Genomic DNA, 18,893 nt, shown 5'->3' with positions numbered 1-18,893 from the left:
GCGGTAACTCCGCCTGAGGCAAGCCCTATGCCGGTGTCCCGGAACGTCGTCGGTTATGCGGCTCTTCAACATCTCCTCCTTAAACGGAATAATACAGTTACTAGGCCGGCAGAGCTCAATTTAACATGTCATAGTAAAGAAAGGGAACGAAAATCCCTTGTTCGGTTTTGTTTAGACGTGTGCATTGACGGCCGCTGGCGCCTGTGCCCCCACTCCGCCACCCGCCCTGGCAGCTGCCCAACGGGAACTGTCAGCCAGCCGCGAGCAGGCGGTACAGCTACAGCAGCAAATGGAGCAGCTTAATGTCCTGGCGCAGCGCAGCGCAGAGGCGGCAGAAGTACGTAAGATGGGCTGGGCTGGGCCGCCGGGCGACCACAGCCCCGGGGCACTGTGTGTCAAAGCTGTTCGTCCACGCTCCTTGCCTTGTCACTGTAGCGTGCGCGAGGCCCGTCCGCCCGGCTGAATTGGGGGAGGGGCCGTTACTCAGCCTTTCTCTTCTCATCGACCGGTTATATGACATTTTCGCATGGGCGCATGGCGGGCCCCTCCCACAGATCAAGGAAGGGCGCATCCGGGAGCTTCGTGCGGCGCTGGCGTCCGCCCTGGACAACACCAGCGCTGCCGAGGGACAGACGGGCATGCTGCTCCGGGAGAAGCAGCAGGTAACGGGAAGGGGGGATAAGGAGGGCCAGCGATACCAGCCGGTGCGGACTCCCCCAAAAACGGTAACTTTGGGCGAGGATGTAAGGAGGATACGGGCCTCGTCCCTAAGGCTTGCTGTCAGCAAGTTATGGCGTGGCTACCGCCCCTGCACACTCGCTGGGTTGCATCTCCGGATGCACTTATATGGCTTTGTGGAACCGCGGCGCAGGTCCTGGAGGCGCTGGATGAGGAACGGAGGCGCAGTGCCAGCCTGGAGGCGGTTGTGCAGGTGTGTGGGTTTGGAAATGGAAGACGTAAAAGCATGCGTAACAGAGGAAGCTATTGCCACGCAGCGGGGAGCATGGGCGGGCGTTGGTGGTGCATGATAGTGCATGTGCACCATTATGACTGAGGCGCCACCCCTGGCATTGGCCAGGTACCTCTCGGAAATCTGGGAGGCCAGGCACGTCGCGCTGGGGCGCTTCACCCTGAAGCGAACGAGGGGATGATGATGATGATGATGGTCTTCCGCGTACCCGCATCAATACTACTAATATAACGTCCATGGGGCCCCCGGCTTTTACGGACACAACTGCACTTGCGTGCGGAACTTGCAACTTGTAACTTGGTAGTGCCTGTGGTCGGCGGGGTTTTTTAAGCCAACGTAATGCTCGTGCATGGGCTTGTTGCCTGTCTGTTCGGGGCGTTCCTATCCTGGGAGCTCCTTGCCTAAGCTACCATATTTCTACCGCTTCTACTGTACTACTGAAATGCGTTACCCGAGGCTTTCTAACGTTATCATCCACTTTTGGAACCCGTCCGGCGCATTCCCCTCTTTGCCAGTCCGCGGAGCAGCAGCTCGACATGATTCGCAGCCGGGCCGACGCCGTCGAGGCGTCCTACCAAGGCCTCTGCCAGCAGGTACGACAGGGAAGGCTAGACAAGGTTGCTGAGAAGCGGCACAGTTTCGCAGGAATTTTTTTTTATGCAGGTGTAAAACGTATTTGGCTTATGTGTGCCCGTTGGGGACCTATGAACTCTGTCTGTCATTAGGTGTTACCTCCTGGAGGAGAGTTGAGGCTATGTTGTTGTCCCAGGATGAGTCTTCTGCCAACGCAGGCATGAAGTCACTGACGCATGCCAGTGGGGTGTGAACGCGCTTCGCCTTTGCAGGTCGTGGAGGCTGCGAAAGCGGCAGCTTCGCAAGCCAGGGAGCTCCAGCAGGTACGCGCAAGCGACATTTCTCCGAGGTCAGAGTCGCGTTGCCTTTTCCTAAAAGCCCAAGGCTCAACCCTTTGACCGCACGCATGCTGTGTAGTGCGGTACATGCGCCGGCAGTTCTTTCTCTGACCCAATGAAGCATAAGCATTCAATACGGCGTGTTCACGCGACACATTACCGAATGTGCCTGGCCCGCAATGCAACTGCAAAGGGCCAGCTAGGACCCGTCCTAATGCCCAACCTTCTACACCGTTACCAACCATCCCCGACCATGCTCTATAGCTTCTCTTAGGCCTCATCTAACTTTTCTGGGAGACGTTGGGCTTAAGCCGTGTCGTCATGTTGCGTCACACCTTCTTGTGTGGTCTCGTCCACTCTGCTCTGATCCTTTCATTATGTGCCCCGCAACCTCAGGCTGCAGCTGGTGGAGTCGTGCGAATGCCGCTGGGTACCTCATCCCGCCTCGCAGCCAGCCAGCTTTCCTTCAGGGCGGCAGAGGAGGAACCCGCAGCGCAGCTGGCGGCGCTGGAGAACGTCCTGGAGCGCCTGGCGCGGTCGGCCGCAACCACGACATTGTCCCTCCGGGAATCCCGTCCTGAGGGCGGCCTGGCGCGGCTCGGCGACCATGATGTCCCGCAGGTACAGCTTCCGAAAGGAATTTACTGGATCCGCGCAGTGTGCAAGGCAGTAATGTACTATTAGTCGCTTGCTTGCAGAGATGCAGATGCGGCCCCTCAGGCCTGGCCACTCTCCAGTACATGGCCTTGCTTGGTTTCTGCTCGGGATATGGCCGCCCAGCCACCCATTTTATCCCACAGCGACCACACACAAGTCAACTTCCAAAGGCAATAGGCTCCAAGGTTTTGCCAGCCGTTGTTGGCATACTGCATACTCACAAAGCGTCGCAAAGTTTCAGGAGCGGCGCGCCTTCTTAGCATGCATGACTCCGCTAGCGGGTCTGCAATTGGAGGGATCGGCTCCTCCCTTTTTCCGGTAGAGCTTTTACTGGTCGCCACATGAGTTGATGCCTGCAATGTAGATAAAACTCTGGCCCTGCTGGCGTCGTTTCGAAAACGTTGCAGACTGTTACGCGACTGCTGCTGGGTCACGTCCATCAGCTCTCCGCGCAGCAAGCCATAGCTAGTCAGCACCTCCAAGCGGCCCACCAGCACTTACAACACGTAGGCCGCGTGGGCAGCGGAGGCCAGCTGCTGCCGCGGCCGGAGAACGCCACGGCGGAGGCGGTGGCATCAGCTTCATCTCCGTCGTTGTGCCTACATGAGTTGGCGCAGAAGGTGGCAGCGGCGTCGGAGGCAGCTCTGCAGGCAAGGGGGTTAAAGTGGGGAAGGTGGGCCGGGATCAGTGCGCAACGCTGCTGAGCAAGGTAATCGAGGGCTTCCTGGCTCATTCGCCCGGCGTATCCCTGCGCTTCCTACCACGCCTTTGGGCAGCTATCCCCCCGCCGGTCTGCGTATACTACGTGGGGGCCTGGGGACAGCTGTGAACTTAAATGAGCTCGGCCGCCGTGAATGGCTGTAGGCTTTCTGTAGGCTTTCCTCTCCCCTGCCGCCGTGACGCACCCTTAAGGGAAGGGACTGCATACAGCAGCCCGGTTATTGCGCCGTTGTAGTGTAGATATGGGTGTCTAAGCAGGCCATCGTTCCGTCGTTCTCGTGCTCTCCCTCCACTTTTCTCGGTGGCCTGCGGCGCTGTCGCAGGTACTGAGCAACCTTACGGAGCGCGAGGCGGGATCAGAGCAGCGCGTCGACAAGGTTAGGAGCTGCGCTGATCGCCTGCGTGCTTGTCTGTTCGTCATTTTGCCCTAGAACGTATGGATTGCTGCCATCGAAGGCAGGCATAGCATAGCGTTTTCCCTTACATCCCGGAAAGAAGAAACATCTTCCTCCTTCAGTACGCCAGGAAAACGGATTGAATGTGCGTAGGTTGCGGTTGCGGTTGAATTCGTTGGTGATGGTTAGGACCGCACGAGGTTAGGAGAACCTTGCCCTAACATGCAGTGAACAGGTCGTGCTTGGCTGCTGAGCAGGTTATGAAGGAGCTAGCCGAGGCGAGGCAGGAGGCAACCAAGGTTGCGGTACTACAGGTACGGTAAACTATGGAGCTTTACAGAATTCGCGCGTATCCGTTGCGATACAGTGCATGCAGCCCTGGATCGTTGCTCCACCCCATGTCCCTGACGCTCTCGCCTGACGCTCTCGCCTGGTGTACATGACTGTCCAGGAGCGCCTGGCGGCATGTGAGGCGGAGTTGGGCCACGTCAAGGCGACGGCGCAGGCGGAGTTTGATCGGGTGCAGGGCGAGGTTACCAAGGCCTTCCTGGTGGGCTATGTGTCTGTGCTCCTCGCCAGGATTATTTACAGTTTGGCGGAGCGAAACGTGTGGAATGCCTGCGCGCTTGGGGTGATGGGTAATGCAGGTTAGGTACAGGATGAATGTGCGATGTATCGTGCACGGGGTTGCCTCCTGCCCTTGGCCTCGTCGAGGTAACATGACGCACGCCGCTGGCCTGGTACCAATGTAGTAATCGTTTTCGAGCAGCCTGCATCCCCCCGAGCATGTGGGCTCCCCATGATTCCCGCACGCCCAGGTGCAAATCGGATTAACTCCACTCCATGGGTTTCTTAAAGCTTAAAGCTTAGTCAGTCCATGAGAAAGGGGCGTAAATGATGCCGCTATCGACCTCATCCGTTACGATTGCTGGGGGACACACGTGATTGCAGGAGGCTGACAAGCTCAGGGAGGCGGCGCTCGCGGATGCGGAGGGGCGGGCCCGTGCGGCTGAGCAGATGGCCGCTGATGCGGCAGCACAGTCCCAGGCCCAGGTGGCTGCGGTGGAGGCGATGGCGGAGGCCCGCGTGCGTGATGCGGAGGCCGCCAGGTCAGCCGCCGTGGCGCTGGTGACCTCTCTGCAGGTAGGGAGGGCCGCTGGAAAATGCGCGGGTTAGACAGGTTAAATGTGTCGTGCAAGACAAGTTACACGTTTTCAGGGCCAGGAGGAAGCATCACAGAAGTAAAGGTTGCGTGGGTGTGTTCAGTCGCGCGTTCTTGGTGTACATGATCCGTGAGAAGAAGCGGCGAATGATGGTGTAATCAAGAGCACACTTTACAGTGGCCTTACTGGTGTTATGCAGGAGGAGCTTGCTCATGCAAGATCGCTGCTCGACGCGGCGCGCGCCGAGTTGCAATCACTGCAGGTAAGATATCCACAGTCGCGGGGGCCCTGCACCGCCTGCGCTTTTGTTAAGGGTAGCTTCTGGAGCTGTACGGCAGGCCACAGCTGTAGCAAATGCGTTTCGCATCCGTTTCCTGTTTATTCATGTGGTGTTTTTGTAACGTTTGTGACGGGACTGCAGGAAGAGCAGGCCGCAGGGCTGCGGCACGTCGGGGGCCTCAACGAGCAAATCCGACGCCTTAGCGACGACGTGACCCGCTGGCGGAAGGCCGCAAACCCGCGTACCCGGGAACGGATGGTGCTGCTGGCAAAGTGGGTGCGGGAAACGCTGGCTACATTCATGGGCCACATGTCCGTGATGGCGTTGTCGTAGCTACGTCGTGTTCCATCGATTGACCTATTCCAATCCCCAATATTTTTAACGCTGAAAGCCCTCCTTGCTGACCCTGTCCGTGTCTAGTTCTCGGTCCGGCCTGGTATGCTTATGTGTGGTCTGTGTGTTACGCTTTACGCTTTATGCTTTCGAGGGCATCTTATCCGTCTTGCCCGCCTCCTTCCTACCTCCACACCCCGACGACTTCAGGGTGCGGATCCTACGGCGCAAGAGGACGCAGCTCCAGAGTCAGCTCACTGCTGAGAAGCACCGCACCGCGCAGCTGAGCTCCGCTGTGGAGGCGCGCCGCGAGCGGTAAGCTTGAGCAGAGAGGCCGGGACCAAGCATTATGCGTTTGCCGTTGAGTAATATTTTCTTCTTCAGAAGCTCTGGTTTGGGTGTATCTGTAAAAATCTCAAACATCGCAATGTGTGCGTTCTTGCTGGACATTGCTCCCTGTGCTACTTTGCCTTGTGCAGGATCAGGCAAGGCCTGGTGCAGATGCGGCAAATGCAGATCGACAACGTGCAGCTCAGCTCCCGCGTGCAGGTGAGTCTCTCCCCCGCAGCCCCCCAGACCTCCCTCCAGCTCATGCTTCTCACTCCTGCTGCCGTTGCTGTTGTTGTTGCTGCTGCTGTCGGCGCAGTTGTCGCGTATCTTGGCCCAGGCGGTTTCTTGCCTGGTGTAACTGTCATGACACCTCAAAGTTTAGCCAGTCTGTTGTATGTTCAACCCACTCTTGACCCATATGATGGCTCTCACGCCCTCGCCTTCCTCCCTTTCCATGTCTACAGGAAGCGGAGTCCCGCGCAACCCGTGCGGATGCCCTAGTGTCTCGGCTCGAGGAACGCAGGTGCGCGTTGCCACCATGGTTTTCACCATGCGTGACTTAGGAGCTGTGCACCGATTGCAGCGCATGCGTGCATGCCGCGCTACCCGGTACTGCGACGGCGTCTGGAATGCTTGTTGGTGATTCGCATCGTTATGCGGGCAAGATGGCGATGGCAGGGCCACAGGCCACGCTGCTGCCTCTGTTCCGTCCAACTAGGTACCTATGCCTGGCTGGAAGCCGGTTCCTTTCAAATGCTCCTGGCATCAAGGCCCGCTCGTGTTCGGATCCTGTCCAGATCCGCCCTTCCATTTCTCCTCCTCCGCAACCCGACGTGTCTCCTCATCACCCCTCCCCGACCGCCCGGCGGCCCGCAGGATCAACGTTGAGCAGGACCGCAAAGCGCAGGCAGAGAAGGCGGCCAAGCTGGCAGGGCAGCTGGCGGAAGTTAACAAGGCGCTCGAAGCGGCCCGTAAAGCTGAGGCAGCTGCGCGCAAGGACATGGACAGAATTATCCGGGAGCAGCTGGAGCCGCAGCAGGTGTGGCATGCATGGTTGCATGCAGTGGCAGTCTGACGGCTGTGGAACCTTGCCATGGGACACTGACAGCTAATAGAAATGGTTCCGCTGCGCAAAAGCAAGCGCCGTTGTGTCTCACGTAGCTACCATTGTCTTTCGCAAGATGTAACCATGCGAGTACACGTCAGTGACTAGGAACTTGCTGTACACTTGCCGTGACGTGGGATGGCGTGGCGTCGTGTGAGCATATAACATGACCACATGGCATGAAATTTGGTGTGACAGTATTGCACACACGATGCAGAGGCGCACGGCGACGGTGCTGGAGGAGCTTGAGCGCGCTGCACAAGCCTTACAGGTGGGGGAAGGGCTGTGAGGGGAGCGCCTGCAAAACCTTTTTGGCTCGGGTAGTTGCAGCGATGCTTCGACGCCTGACCTGCCCTTGACCACCAGCGCCGGGCGATATCTCTTCAACGTGCCCTTGCTTCATTCTCCGGTTAATATGCACAGGAAAGCCAAGCAAACGCTACACGGCTACTGCAACAGGGAGAGGCGCTTCGCTCGGAGCTGGCGGTAAGCGAAGGAAGGGCTCCAGGCCAGCCGTTCCTATTACTGGTTTACGAAGGCTCCCGTCACAGTGCAGCGCCTACGGTCGTGTGGATCGCGGATGGCCTTTCTCTCCGGCTTCCTTTCCTGACCTGACCTGTCCTGCCCCGTAGGAGGTGAAGCGTGCCGCAGAGGAGGATTCTCAGCGTGCACAGGAAAGGCTCACCGCGATATCTAGGGTAAGCAAGCACCGCCGCTACGAGCCGCCAGCCTGCTGCTTGAACCTTCAGTCGCAACCCAGTGAAGTCAAACGTCACCAATGGAGCCCTGCTCTTCGTGCACATGCTCTTACCCTTGCCCACCCTGCATCGCCTTCTGGTACTGCTCTTTTGCAGGAGGTCACGGATCGTGACACCGCCATCGCGAGCCTGAGGCAGCAGCTTGCCGCCGCACAGGCGTCCGCCGCCGCCGCCGCCGCCCTGCTGCCCGCTGTATCCTCTGGCCAGCTGGGCGACGCAGCTGCCGTGCAGGCGCACCTGATCGGCCAGTTGGGCCACCTACAGGTACGTCCCCACCTTGAACTTCCAAACCGTAGCGCAGCAAACGGGTCAGAAGGAACCCGAACCGAGCCGCTTCTACATATCTCAGGCCTGCGGCCCGAACCCATGAGCCCTTCACGTTTGAAGCTCGTATGCATTTATTATTTTCCCTAAACCCAAGTCCGTGTGGGCGGGCAGAGGTGCAGCAGCGGGCCTGCATCTTTTCTGTCTCGGCACCGCAGCGCAGTACATGCCAGAGCGCGCGGGCGGTGCAATCCATCGCGGGCGAAAGCGTTGGGTAGGCGCATCTCCCAAGCGCTAGGTAACGTTCCTCACCCCTTGCTTTCCTGCGGCCATTTACCGTTTTGCCGTCCCGCCCTTCCACCTGCTGCCTCTTCTCCTATTTTCCGTCTGTTCAGGCTGCCAATGCCGAGCTGGAGGCCAGGCGCACCTCCGTGGAGACCGAGCTTGAGGTACTCAGGTGGGTAAAGAGTGGATGACGTAGGTAGGAGGACCCTGTCATGACGAGAGGCAGGATGGGGCTCTGCAAGGTTATTCCTGTAGCACGTTTATCCATATCCAGATCATTATTTCATTACCTTAGTTGACTATTTTAACTGCTTTTCTAATGCTCTCCTAATGCCCCTGCCTGATGATGGCGATGATGCTCTGCAGGGTCAGGCTCAGCCGGGCGGAGGCGCTCTCCAGCGCCGGCATCGTCCCGGCGACGGGGTCGTCGCCCAGTGTGCCGCCGCTGACCCGCAGCCTGGGAGATTTGACCGGTGGTGTTGCTGGCGGGACGCCACAGAGCGCAGTGGTTGCGGCCGCAACGCTGCGAGACGACGGCTCGGTCAGCGCGCGGGCCTTCAACGGTCGCGGTGCGGTGCATGTTTACAGCATATCACAGTATATGTGTATGTGCTATAAGAGAAAATCGTTCACGTCAAAACGTGCAGCGAGCCAATATGAGAGACCACCAAAGTATGATAGCCAGGGTTTAATTGTGTGCACCCGCATATTGCAATCCGACAGGGCAATGAGATGCCCCGGCGATTCCCATGGAGCTGCCGCTGCATTTCCCTGATCTGGGGCTGTGTGGCGCTCAACAGCTGCACATGACACATCTCAAATCTGTATTATATGCCTGCCTGAATCCCCACTTCCCCAGGTGTGCTTTTATCATAAATCCCGCAACGCGTTTCACAACTTCTCAATAGCTAACCTATTTTAACACGTATTTTCACATCCGCCACGTTCCATGACTTCCGATATCCTTTTTGTATGCTCCCCAGACCAAGACTCTGTGTTGACGGGCGCCAAGGACCAGCGCATCCATGAGCTGCGCGCCGCGCTGGCGTCCGTGATGGCGGAGCGCGCGGCGCTGCAGCGGGAGCTGGCATCGGCGCGTGAGGAGAGCGGCGCGGAAATCGAGACGCAGGGGGCGCATGTCCGCATGCTAGAGGTGAGCTTTACTGGGAGTTGGGGGCTGGGATTGGGGGAGGGCTGGCATGAAGGGAGATAGAGGGGGTGAGTTGAGAGGTTTTAGCGCGATATATTTTGGCGATGAGGCTCGACCAAGAAGGAAGGAATCGCCGTTCGTTTGCGGCTGGGGCCGGGAGTGTGTCGACATAACTAGGGAAGTATAGGTGCGGATGCATTGGTTCGCATGCGGCTGCAGCTGCAACGAGTGCACTCCTGTTCCTTGCAGCCGCAGCACTCACACATTCACCGTTCGCGAGACACGACGACGTTCGCTGCCAGCTCGCACATCCCCGTGACTGTGTGTGTCCGTAGAAAACAAGCATGCACGGAGAGGTGGTTCTGCGCAGGCATCTACGTGCGCACGCGTGAGGTGGTGTGCGTGTATGCCAGCTTTATTGTATACATGCCGCAATCCTCCTCTTGAACCCTCTTGGAACCCTCGAGCCCACGGCACGGCTGAAAAGAAACTGTAGCCCAATCGGGGAAATGGCCGGTGCGCTGCAGGACGAGGTGCAGCGGCTAGCGACTTCACTGGAGTTAACCGAGAGGCAACTGGAAGAGGTTACTGCTTCCGCGCGGCAAACCATGCAGGCCGTCGAGGCCAGGGCAACCGAACGGATCGAGGTACGTGTGTTTCGTTGCAACGCCCCTCCCTGCGCGTCGCATCCTTACTACCGTTGCCTGCTTCCAGCTTTGTCAAACTCCGTAAGCAGGTATACACACTCACACGTTACGCAATTGCCACGTGGCTATGGGTACGAGTTGCCGGTACCTGTGCTGCACGTCATAGTGAGGCACTAAAGCTGTCTGGGGCAGCGATTCGCCAGTTTAACTGAACGACCCTAGAGGTTTTGCTTGCTTGTTGCCTGGGCTGGATGTGGGCGGGGCTTCCATCTCCTGCGACTGTGATAGCCGCTGAGCGGTATGCGCCGCTGCACTTAATTCTTTCGTAATACGGTTGTGTTGACTGTGAGCACGGCAGGAGGCCGAGGTCCGCGAGCGGCAGCGGCTGGAGGAAATGGAGCGGCGCCTGCAACAGGAGACGGCGGCTCTGGAGAAGCGGGTTCGCGATGCGGAGCGCGCCGCAGCGGATGCGGCCAGCCGGGGAGAGGAACGTCTGCGGCAGGTGCGGGCTAGGAGCTAGGAAAAGTTAAAGGTCTCAGATTCACAACCCGCCTGGACACATCACCCACCCGTGGGTAGCTGGAACATGTACCCAACCAATGTGAATAATCTTACCTGAACACCAGATGCGTGGATGGGGAGGGAGAGCATATGGACGCGTGGGGGAAATGGCTTTTGTAGGAGCAGTTAAGGGCGTAAGGGTCTTTGCGTGGGAAGTGTATCCCGCCAGTGCGTTTGGGAGCTTCTTGCTTTGCTCCTGGATTTATAGCTGATGAGGTAGCTGCGTATGTATACGCGTGCCTCCTATTAAAGATGCAACGGGTCATTGCCCGGCATCCTTCATGCCCGTGTCGCGCTGTCGCAGGCCGAGCGAGCGCGTGAGCAGCTGTCCCAAATGCAGGTGAGTGACTAACAGGGGTGGGTGATGGGGATGGTGGCTGGTCCAGGTTGCGACCGTTGAATCACAGGGCAGGGCGGCCGCCGTCTAGGTGTGGTGAATGTTAGGGAAAATCCGAGAACTCCATTGTACGGTCATCATCGGCAAATGTTCCGACCATAGATACGGTGCCCTCTTAAGAGTGGTGGTAATGAATGAAGTCACCGTAACACTGACACCTCACAGCCGTAAGAGGAAGTCACTAGTTGCGCTACCCCAGTTGTGCAATCCCCAGCAACCTGGCTAAATCCCTGACAAGCCCAGCACAGACCCCTTTAGCTTTAGTTTAGCACCATCTTGCGCATCCAAGGCTTTCTCGTACCGCTACAGGCGCTTCACGCTTCCGCCGAGGAGGCGGTGCGGCAGCTGTCGTCCCAGCTGCGGGAGCTGCAGCAGGGCAATAGCAGCCAGGCGCACGCGGCTGCAGCGGAGGTGCAGCAGCTGCAGGCCGCGGCAGACAGTCTCCGTCTGGAAGCGGCCCTAGCGAAGGACAACGCGGAGACCAACGAGGCGGTAAGTGGACATTCCGGTTATCGGCTTCTTAGTCCGGGGATATGAGGACGTCCTTGGCAAGGGCAGGGCAGCGGGAAGCCCCTGGTAGGTTGGTGTGTGCATGCACCTGAAGAACACAATCATGGGTTGCGTCCGCAACCAGCACTGATCTGGCTCAGTACGCCCATTCTGGAAGCAGGGGGAAACGGGTACTGTGCGTGCCATATCCGTGTTGCGGCGTTTGCGATAACCACACCGAATACTGGCCTTGGGCGTTGTCGTTGTTCCTTGCCTATCTGCTCTACATGTATGTCTCCCGTCACAGGAGATTCGGCGGCTGACATCACAGAACGAGGCTGCCGCTTCCCAGGCGCGTGCTCTGGCATCGCAACTCCAGGCAAGTGGCGATTGCGAGCCCAAGGACGGGGTCCCGATCTGTCCTCCAATGCCCCTTGCATCAACCTCGGTCGCAACAGCCCAGGCGGGAGGCTATAGGTCTGCACATACTACGTTCCAATGCGATGTATCATGTGGGATACGGTGACGTACCGTACGGTAATGTATTATATCTTTCACGGTTTCGGTGCCGTGCGTGTTGTGGTGATGGTGTGGTGTGGTGTGGTGTGTACGCAGGCCCTCAGCGACGACCTGGCGGCGGCACGCACCCGCATGGGCTGCCTGCAGCAGGAACTGATGGAGCAGAAGGACGAGTGCGACACACTACACCGCGCCAACGAGGCCCTACAAGTGCGTGGGCATGTGTGGGGATTGGGTGGGTGGACACGTGAGGAAACCCCACACGCGACCTCCACAAGGCCAAACGCGAACGTGAATGCCTGGAAATGTGGGATATGGTGTAATAACGTAGCCTCGATCTAGTTGAATTCACATGGCCTAATGTGTGGCAACTACCATCGTTACAGATGGAGAGTTGCGGCAGTCCTTAGACTGGGCTCAATACTAGGGCTGACGCCGCAGCTGTGCTGATGCTGCTGCTGTTGCCACTGCCATGTATCCTCCGAAAGCACGGCCTTGCAGCCCGCTCACTCCGCAGCGGCTGTTGGGGCTGCCTTGACGCAGCTTGGCGTCGTCAGCAAGAGAGGCGCGCTGTGAATGCACACCTGTCGATGGTGGCCTGTGTCATGTGAGTGCGAATGCAGCTAAGATTGGGATGCGGTAATTGCACATCCCCCGTGATGGCTACGCAGGCTAGCCTGGCGGCTGCTGAGGAGCGCCATTTGGACAGTGAGTCCCAGTTGGTAGAGGCGGAGGCGGCGCTGTCGCGGCAGCAGGGGCTAGTACGGCAGGTGAGGACACGGTGCCGGTGGCTGCGGACGCGGAGGCGGGCGTGGGGTGACCGTGGCACAACCAGGCTGCCAGCTTAATGTGGAATGCTCTAGACTCCGAATTCGTGGTGTATGTACGCATGTAGCCACCGGTGGAGTTTCTCTTCTCGGTCTCATATAACTCCGTTTCCTTTCCTTTTAAATTTATGAGACATGTCTCTCCCAATGTGCTGTACAGGTGCAAGCGGAAAACGAGAGGCTGCATGCGCAATATGGGGAGCTGCAGCAGCAGCTACAGCAGCTGGCGGCTGAGCGCCAAGCAGCAGTGGCGGCCGCCGCCACCGCGGCACGCGCGCTCTCCCCCAAAAGTAGGTCCTTAAGGCTGTCGGTTATGCCACATAATTTTTGACTTAAGTGAAGTCCCAGTTCATCCGTACACCAGTCACCAGGCGTCCGCAGCCACAGACGCTGCAGCGCCTGCCAGCTGAGAATATCCAAATCCTATTCGCCTGCATTTGTGCGCACAAGGGACATGACGATTTCCCTCGACAAATAAAAGGTCGAACTGCAATGTGGAAGAGCCCTGTCCTGACGCTCTGATACTGCCAGTTACGGCATTTCCAGATCCATGGTAACGGGACTTTTATTTGTTCACGGACCGCCTCCAGGTGCATCTCCCGTCTCCCGAACAGCTCGTTCCGATGCCGCCTCGCTTGGCGCGCGGCGCGAGGGATCCCTGGAGACGCGACTTCTGGAAGCGGCCGTCTCGGACCTGCAAGCCAAACTTGATGCCCTCCAGGTGTGCCACGGAATACCGATTTTGGGACTCACTGTCCCTCCCAGGCCCCGTGTAGGCAGTCCTTTCGTGTGTGTGAGGGATGCGCACTGCCGAACATACAGTAAACAAATAGTGCGAGGATTCTCAGCCATATGGCCGGTGCAACAAACCACGCACAATGTTGGTGGGGAAGGTTGGCGTCATGGCGGGGTATCACGGCGAATGAAGCCCGAAGGAAGGAGGGCTCGACAGTCTCACGCCCGACATTTGTCCTTTGGTGCTGATGTCTCTCCCAGTGCTCTCCCTTACGGCGCACCGTCCGCTTCATACGCGTCGTCTCGCCAAGTACCCATGGAACCCGGGAAACCAATTGCGGACGCAATGAGCCAACGCTCATCCTAACACACATTTTCCAACCGATGTATTCAGCGCTCCATCCGTCGCACCTGGTGCCCTGTCCGCTGCTTCATCCACAGGCTGACCTAATGAGCTCTGAGACGCGGGCGGGTCAGGCGGAGCAGGACGCGCAGCTGCTACAGACGGACTTGGACGCGGCGAACTCGCGACTGCGTGCCGCTGAGGCTAAGGTGGTGGAGCTGCAGGGCCGTCTGGAGGTACGCGGGTCTACGGGACTACCTTGAGCATTAGTGCCAAGGCGACGACTTTCTTGCCCGATCCGTTTTCACCCTCATGCATTTTTTTCACGCCTCATACGCGGCTCACCGCGGCAGATTGCGTATACATGCCATATCGGATCGCAAGCTGACCGTCCCCACTACCGCCGCCCACACCAAACGGCGCAGGCGTCCATGTCGGGATCCACGCATGGCGTGAGCACGCTCAAGGAGAAGGTTCTGGAGCTGGAATTGCAGCTGGACGAGCAACGAGACCGTGAGGAGGTGCGACGGCGCTAGGAAACGGCATGGAAAGCAAAAAGGGCCAAAAGCCACTCAGGCCGCACATAGGCGGCCGCTGCCGACATGGGCGATTGCCGCCCGCATGTGCTGGGAGCGGCAACCACGCATGAGGGGCCATTAGGTCCGGCCGTGTATCGATTTCGTGAGTTATGTCGTACCCCAGGACCTCCGGGTCACAAAATGGTGTACCTGACATGCGAGATTGCCTGGCCATGTGATAGAACTATTGAACTTGTTACACACGGGAACCAATTGACCAAAAATGGATGAGCAATTGACCCACCTGCAGGCAGCCCAGGCGGCCCTGGCGCGCACGACGGAGCGGTGCGATGAGCTCCAGGTGGCACTTGCGGAGGCGGACAGGCGGGCCGAGGAGCTGCGTCACCGCTGCGAAGACAAGGAGCTGGAGGTCGGCGTGCTGCAGGTGGAAGCCCGCTCCATGCCCGGAATGATCTTGGCTTTGACCCCGAGCCCGCTGGCACATGTTTATCCCTGGAACGTGATTTATGCTTTTCTGCAAGTCTGAGACGGAGGCACGAAGCCATAATCCTGGCGTCTGTCATTCTTTTCGATTTCCTCTCCTGTCCTGAGTTTGACTGAAAGCCGTACGTGGCCGTTCAGGCCAGCGCATGCACACGAGCACGAGCTCATAGATTGCGACTTGGGCTCCTGCTCACGTCTGCGCACGATTGGTATTAATGACGGTGGTGGGTAAATCCGCAGGCCCAATTGGCGACAGCGTCGGCGCAGCGCCTGGCGCAGCAGGCGGAGGCCCAGCAGGTTGTTGCGACCCACGGGTCGGACCAGGTACGTGCACTGGGCCCGCTGCCGCTGCGTTTTCCTTACGCCTGCAGCAGCATTTGGAGTCGGCAGGCACGTACAGCTTTCTGCTATCCTGCGGTTTATGGGATCCTCTGCCGCCGTCTGTATGCTGCGCAGGCCGCCGTTACGGTTATGGAATTCAAGCTGCGCGAAAAGGCGCTTTTGGTTGATGCGTTGCAGGTGATGTGAAGCGAATTTGAACTTCCATCTGCATCTCCTCCATATAGCCCATGTAGTAAAATAAAATAATAACGTGGATTGCCGATGGGTGCTTTTTCCAGGTCGATGCCCAAGCTGCGGTTGCCCGGGCAGAAGCCGCAGAACGGGTAAGTTGCATGGAGGGCTGTGTGAGTATGCCTTTCTCATTCGTGTTCTCTTCTAACGGGGCGAGCTGTAGGTCAGCAGCTTTCCGGCGTGCTTAGATACCTCTGCGGATTTCATCTGCAAGTTTGCCTCTTCTATAAATTGGTTGTTACAGTGGAGCCCGACAGGCTCGTGCGCAACGCCCTAAAACGCCATTCCTAAAGCAATTTCGCCTTTGCGTTCTTTGTAATTTTGGTCACCAGGAGCTGTCTGAACTAAGGTCACGTTTGGAAGCCCTACAAAGTGATGCGCAAGAGCTCCAACAGCAGCGACAATCTGCGGCTTTGGACGCTCAGCTCGCGGCAGACGCGAGCGCACGCTTGCGGGTATGTGCCAGCGATTACTGCGCGACCTCTTGCCCCTGGATAAGGTTGAAAGTTACTTGACGTTTCCATATGCCTAAACTGCTTGTTTCCTTACCCGCTGACCCGGCTGTACATATCAAACACGTAGTGTCCCCTTTCCATGGTTTCGCCTGCGTGCAGACCGAGTCCGGCAAGCTTGCCGAGCGACTATCCGAAGTTCAGGTGAGGCCTGGAGGTTCCGCTGCCGGGCGTTGGTGCCAGCCCGCGCTCCCAGGCGTTTGGGTGTCTCCTAAGTAAACTTTCTGGGCTTTGCCTTTCTTTATAACACCGTACTACTCCCCTGCCTTAGTGCCATGCCTATCGTCGTGCGTCTGCCGACTCTTATCCCCTTGCTCCTTTTTCCTTGAATAGTACTAACTTTAAGTAGCACTGAAGCCCTCTTTCTTTTCGCTCCTGTCCTTACGCGATGCGCCTACCCTCCTACCCGCGCTCTGCAGGGAGAGTTGCTCGAGGCACAGGAGGCGCGCGACAAGACAGCAGCGCTGGTAGGTCTAGGGCCGTTCTCGGCGCCACACGTGTCTTAGAAGATGGGGCCATGACCAAATGGTATACCCCCACTCCCTTATCGTAACATCGGTCCTGCGTTTGCACCCTTTTCGGAGCCGCATGTATCGCCTACCTGAGTACTACTGCTTCAGTGAGTGCAAAACAGCTCCCGATTTGTACCCCCAACCTGGTCCTTCTCCTCATCTTTGTCTTCTCCTCGCGCAGCTGCGTACCGCTGAGGCCCGGCTGGCGGAGGAGCGGTCCGAGGTGGAGTCCCTGCGGCGACAGCTGGCAGCGGCCTCCAGCCAGGGCCGTGGGGCTGACCTGCTGTGGGTCCAGCGGGTGGCGGATCTGGAGCAGGCGCTCTCGGCAGCCAGGCAGCAGGCAAGATACTGCATACGCATATACACCCAATCCAGCTGGATCGCGCCGGACTCGCGCGCAGAAGCGTGTTGTATTTCCACCTGGCAAAACTTTCTAGGGACCATGGACTTAAAAGAGGGAGAAGGTAGAAAGGTTGACAAAACATTGAAACACCGCGAAATACAGAAGACGGAAAATTTTACTATTAGCATTTATCACATTTTACGATACCGCTAATGCTAAAAGGTAATGCACCATTCATGTTTCATAGCATATTGTTGGGCCGCGTTTGCTCGTAGAGTTCCTACTCTAGGCGACGCTCCCCCGGTCGTTGTACGCGATACGCGTTGGTGTGTAATGGATGCAAGGAGCGCGCTCCTGAGCACCGCGATCACTGTGCTTGGCTGCAAATGTGATTGTTGGCGGTGGTTTGCAGGCCGCTGAGGCGGAGGATGCCGTGGTGGAGGCTGCCGCCGCGCATGTGCGGTCCGCTGGGCTGGAGACTCGCGCACAGGACCTGGAAGCGGCGCTGGCGGAGGCGGAGACGAGGGCGGCGGCGGCGGCCGACGCAGAGACACGCACCGCGGCCGCCTTGGCCGCGGAGCGCGAGGTACGGTATGGGGCTCCTGATTAGGACACGTGCCCACATGAATTGAAAGCTACAGACACGTTGACATTCCTATCGCAGGTCCACTTCTTGTCCTTGCTGCTCATTCTTGTCCTGACCAGACCAGAGATACGTTTCCCCTTCACGCGCCATCCCAGGCCTCGCACCTGTGCCCTGTCGCTGTCACTGTCACAATCGCCCCCTTTCCCTCCCGTGTGACTTTCGTGAGCTCTTCGCTAGAGTGATGGTGAGCTGGTGGCGATGCCTGTTGTAAGTATAGCGGTCTGACTGGTGCCTTTCTTCCCATGCATGCAGGCGCACCTGCAGGAGGTGACGGCGCTGCAGCTGCAGGTGCAGGGACTGCAGGGCCGGCTGGCGGTGTGCGAGCGGCAGGTAGCGGACCGTGATGCGCGGCTGGAGGGCGTGGGCAAGCAACTGTCGTCGCTGCGGGGCCACACGGAGGCGTTTGAAGGGCAGCTTAAGGAGGTCCGGCAGGAGCTGCGCGCGGCGCTGCAGGTGAGAGGATGATGTAAAGATCGCCGAGGAGGAGTCGGTCGACCCCGGGCCGACCCCGATTAGCCGCCAAAAGAAACGTGAAGTCTTGACTGCTGGACAGACGGGGTAGGGGCCTCCCGTGAAACGGGGGCGCGTGTTCTGCTAGGGAGGAAAATGACCGCATTGGTGAGTGAAGTCGTCGTGAGTGAAGTCGTCGTGGGTGAAGTCGTCCACCCGAGGATGAAGGCTGCGCCGGATGTCTCGCCGGATGTCTGTGCTTAGCTAAAAGAAGCATCGTTCACGTTCGTCCAAACCCTTGGACACTCCGATGCACACCGATGCATCCTTGGGGTTCCGAGGCAACATGATTGACGCAGGCGACAAGACTCCCAGCCAGTGCTGAGCCTTATGAACTGGCTCTGCAATCCTCGCGCCCGCTGCTTCTCTACGCAGGAAAACGAGACCCTTCAGCGCAGAATTGCCAGGTAGGATAGGGGTGCCAGAATGTGGCTTCTCTTGCCTATCCTTGCGTCGGCTCCATCCCCGATTAGGTCACACTCTTTCCTTTTCCTTGCCCTTCTCCGTTGGACTCGGTCCAGGCGGGTTGGGACTGGGATTGCTCGCGAAGCGCTGTCCGTTTGTTTGAGCTACTGCAGTCATGCCGCTTAGGCTGGACTCTCAACTAGCACAGAAAAGACCCTGTACCTGGAATTCTGCCTTTGAGAAATATAGCGAAAGGTCTGGCTGGGGAAGCTTTTGACTGTGTCCCTTGTGTGCAGCGCGGAGCAAGAGGCGGCGGACGCGGGCCGCCGCGGTACGCTGCAAACCGACGGGGCCAGCGTCAGCGGGCTGAGCATCTCCACCTCCTCGCACGCGCCACAGCAGCAGCTGGTAGGCATGCTGACGGAAAATAGAGACCTCCTCGAGAAGCTCACGGCAACGCATTCTAAACTCAAACAAGCCAGAGCAAAGTTGGCGCAATGGGAACAGGAGCTGCGGAGCAAAGATTTAGAG

The 18,893-nt window shown here is 58.3% G+C and overlaps 1 protein-coding gene across 1 annotated transcript in view; it reads left to right on the top strand.

Annotated features, from left to right (window-relative positions):
- The window catches only part of VOLCADRAFT_97975 (uncharacterized protein), a gene marked incomplete at both ends in the record, with an annotated part of 35,149 nt that overhangs the window by 5,877 nt on the left and 10,379 nt on the right, over nt 1–18,893 (top strand). The window contains 47 exons of the mRNA XM_002956892.1: nt 234–337; nt 555–704; nt 872–931; nt 1,486–1,563; nt 1,816–1,866; nt 2,278–2,502; nt 2,982–3,158; nt 3,582–3,635; nt 3,911–3,967; nt 4,105–4,203; nt 4,605–4,796; nt 5,016–5,078; nt 5,238–5,368; nt 5,640–5,744; nt 5,909–5,978; nt 6,224–6,282; nt 6,636–6,798; nt 7,082–7,135; nt 7,288–7,350; nt 7,497–7,562; nt 7,719–7,886; nt 8,282–8,343; nt 8,538–8,740; nt 9,155–9,324; nt 9,571–9,709; nt 9,849–9,968; nt 10,036–10,133; nt 10,327–10,470; nt 10,834–10,869; nt 11,236–11,418; nt 11,723–11,824; nt 12,031–12,144; nt 12,606–12,704; nt 12,922–13,051; nt 13,376–13,482; nt 13,938–14,075; nt 14,265–14,360; nt 14,668–14,802; nt 15,102–15,185; nt 15,318–15,380; nt 16,049–16,090; nt 16,366–16,413; nt 16,640–16,756; nt 17,214–17,387; nt 17,700–17,900; nt 18,333–18,364; nt 18,659–18,893. Coding sequence (XP_002956938.1) covers nt 234–337; nt 555–704; nt 872–931; nt 1,486–1,563; nt 1,816–1,866; nt 2,278–2,502; nt 2,982–3,158; nt 3,582–3,635; nt 3,911–3,967; nt 4,105–4,203; nt 4,605–4,796; nt 5,016–5,078; nt 5,238–5,368; nt 5,640–5,744; nt 5,909–5,978; nt 6,224–6,282; nt 6,636–6,798; nt 7,082–7,135; nt 7,288–7,350; nt 7,497–7,562; nt 7,719–7,886; nt 8,282–8,343; nt 8,538–8,740; nt 9,155–9,324; nt 9,571–9,709; nt 9,849–9,968; nt 10,036–10,133; nt 10,327–10,470; nt 10,834–10,869; nt 11,236–11,418; nt 11,723–11,824; nt 12,031–12,144; nt 12,606–12,704; nt 12,922–13,051; nt 13,376–13,482; nt 13,938–14,075; nt 14,265–14,360; nt 14,668–14,802; nt 15,102–15,185; nt 15,318–15,380; nt 16,049–16,090; nt 16,366–16,413; nt 16,640–16,756; nt 17,214–17,387; nt 17,700–17,900; nt 18,333–18,364; nt 18,659–18,893 — 5,261 coding nt within the window. The remainder of the gene's footprint in view (nt 1–233; nt 338–554; nt 705–871; nt 932–1,485; nt 1,564–1,815; nt 1,867–2,277; nt 2,503–2,981; nt 3,159–3,581; nt 3,636–3,910; nt 3,968–4,104; nt 4,204–4,604; nt 4,797–5,015; nt 5,079–5,237; nt 5,369–5,639; nt 5,745–5,908; nt 5,979–6,223; nt 6,283–6,635; nt 6,799–7,081; nt 7,136–7,287; nt 7,351–7,496; nt 7,563–7,718; nt 7,887–8,281; nt 8,344–8,537; nt 8,741–9,154; nt 9,325–9,570; nt 9,710–9,848; nt 9,969–10,035; nt 10,134–10,326; nt 10,471–10,833; nt 10,870–11,235; nt 11,419–11,722; nt 11,825–12,030; nt 12,145–12,605; nt 12,705–12,921; nt 13,052–13,375; nt 13,483–13,937; nt 14,076–14,264; nt 14,361–14,667; nt 14,803–15,101; nt 15,186–15,317; nt 15,381–16,048; nt 16,091–16,365; nt 16,414–16,639; nt 16,757–17,213; nt 17,388–17,699; nt 17,901–18,332; nt 18,365–18,658) is intronic.

Source organism: Volvox carteri, assembly GCF_000143455.1.
Source record: "Volvox carteri f. nagariensis unplaced genomic scaffold VOLCAscaffold_66, whole genome shotgun sequence".
Lineage (NCBI taxonomy): Eukaryota > Viridiplantae > Chlorophyta > Chlorophyceae > Chlamydomonadales > Volvocaceae > Volvox > Volvox carteri.
This window is presented reverse-complemented; position numbering and strand designations above follow the sequence as displayed.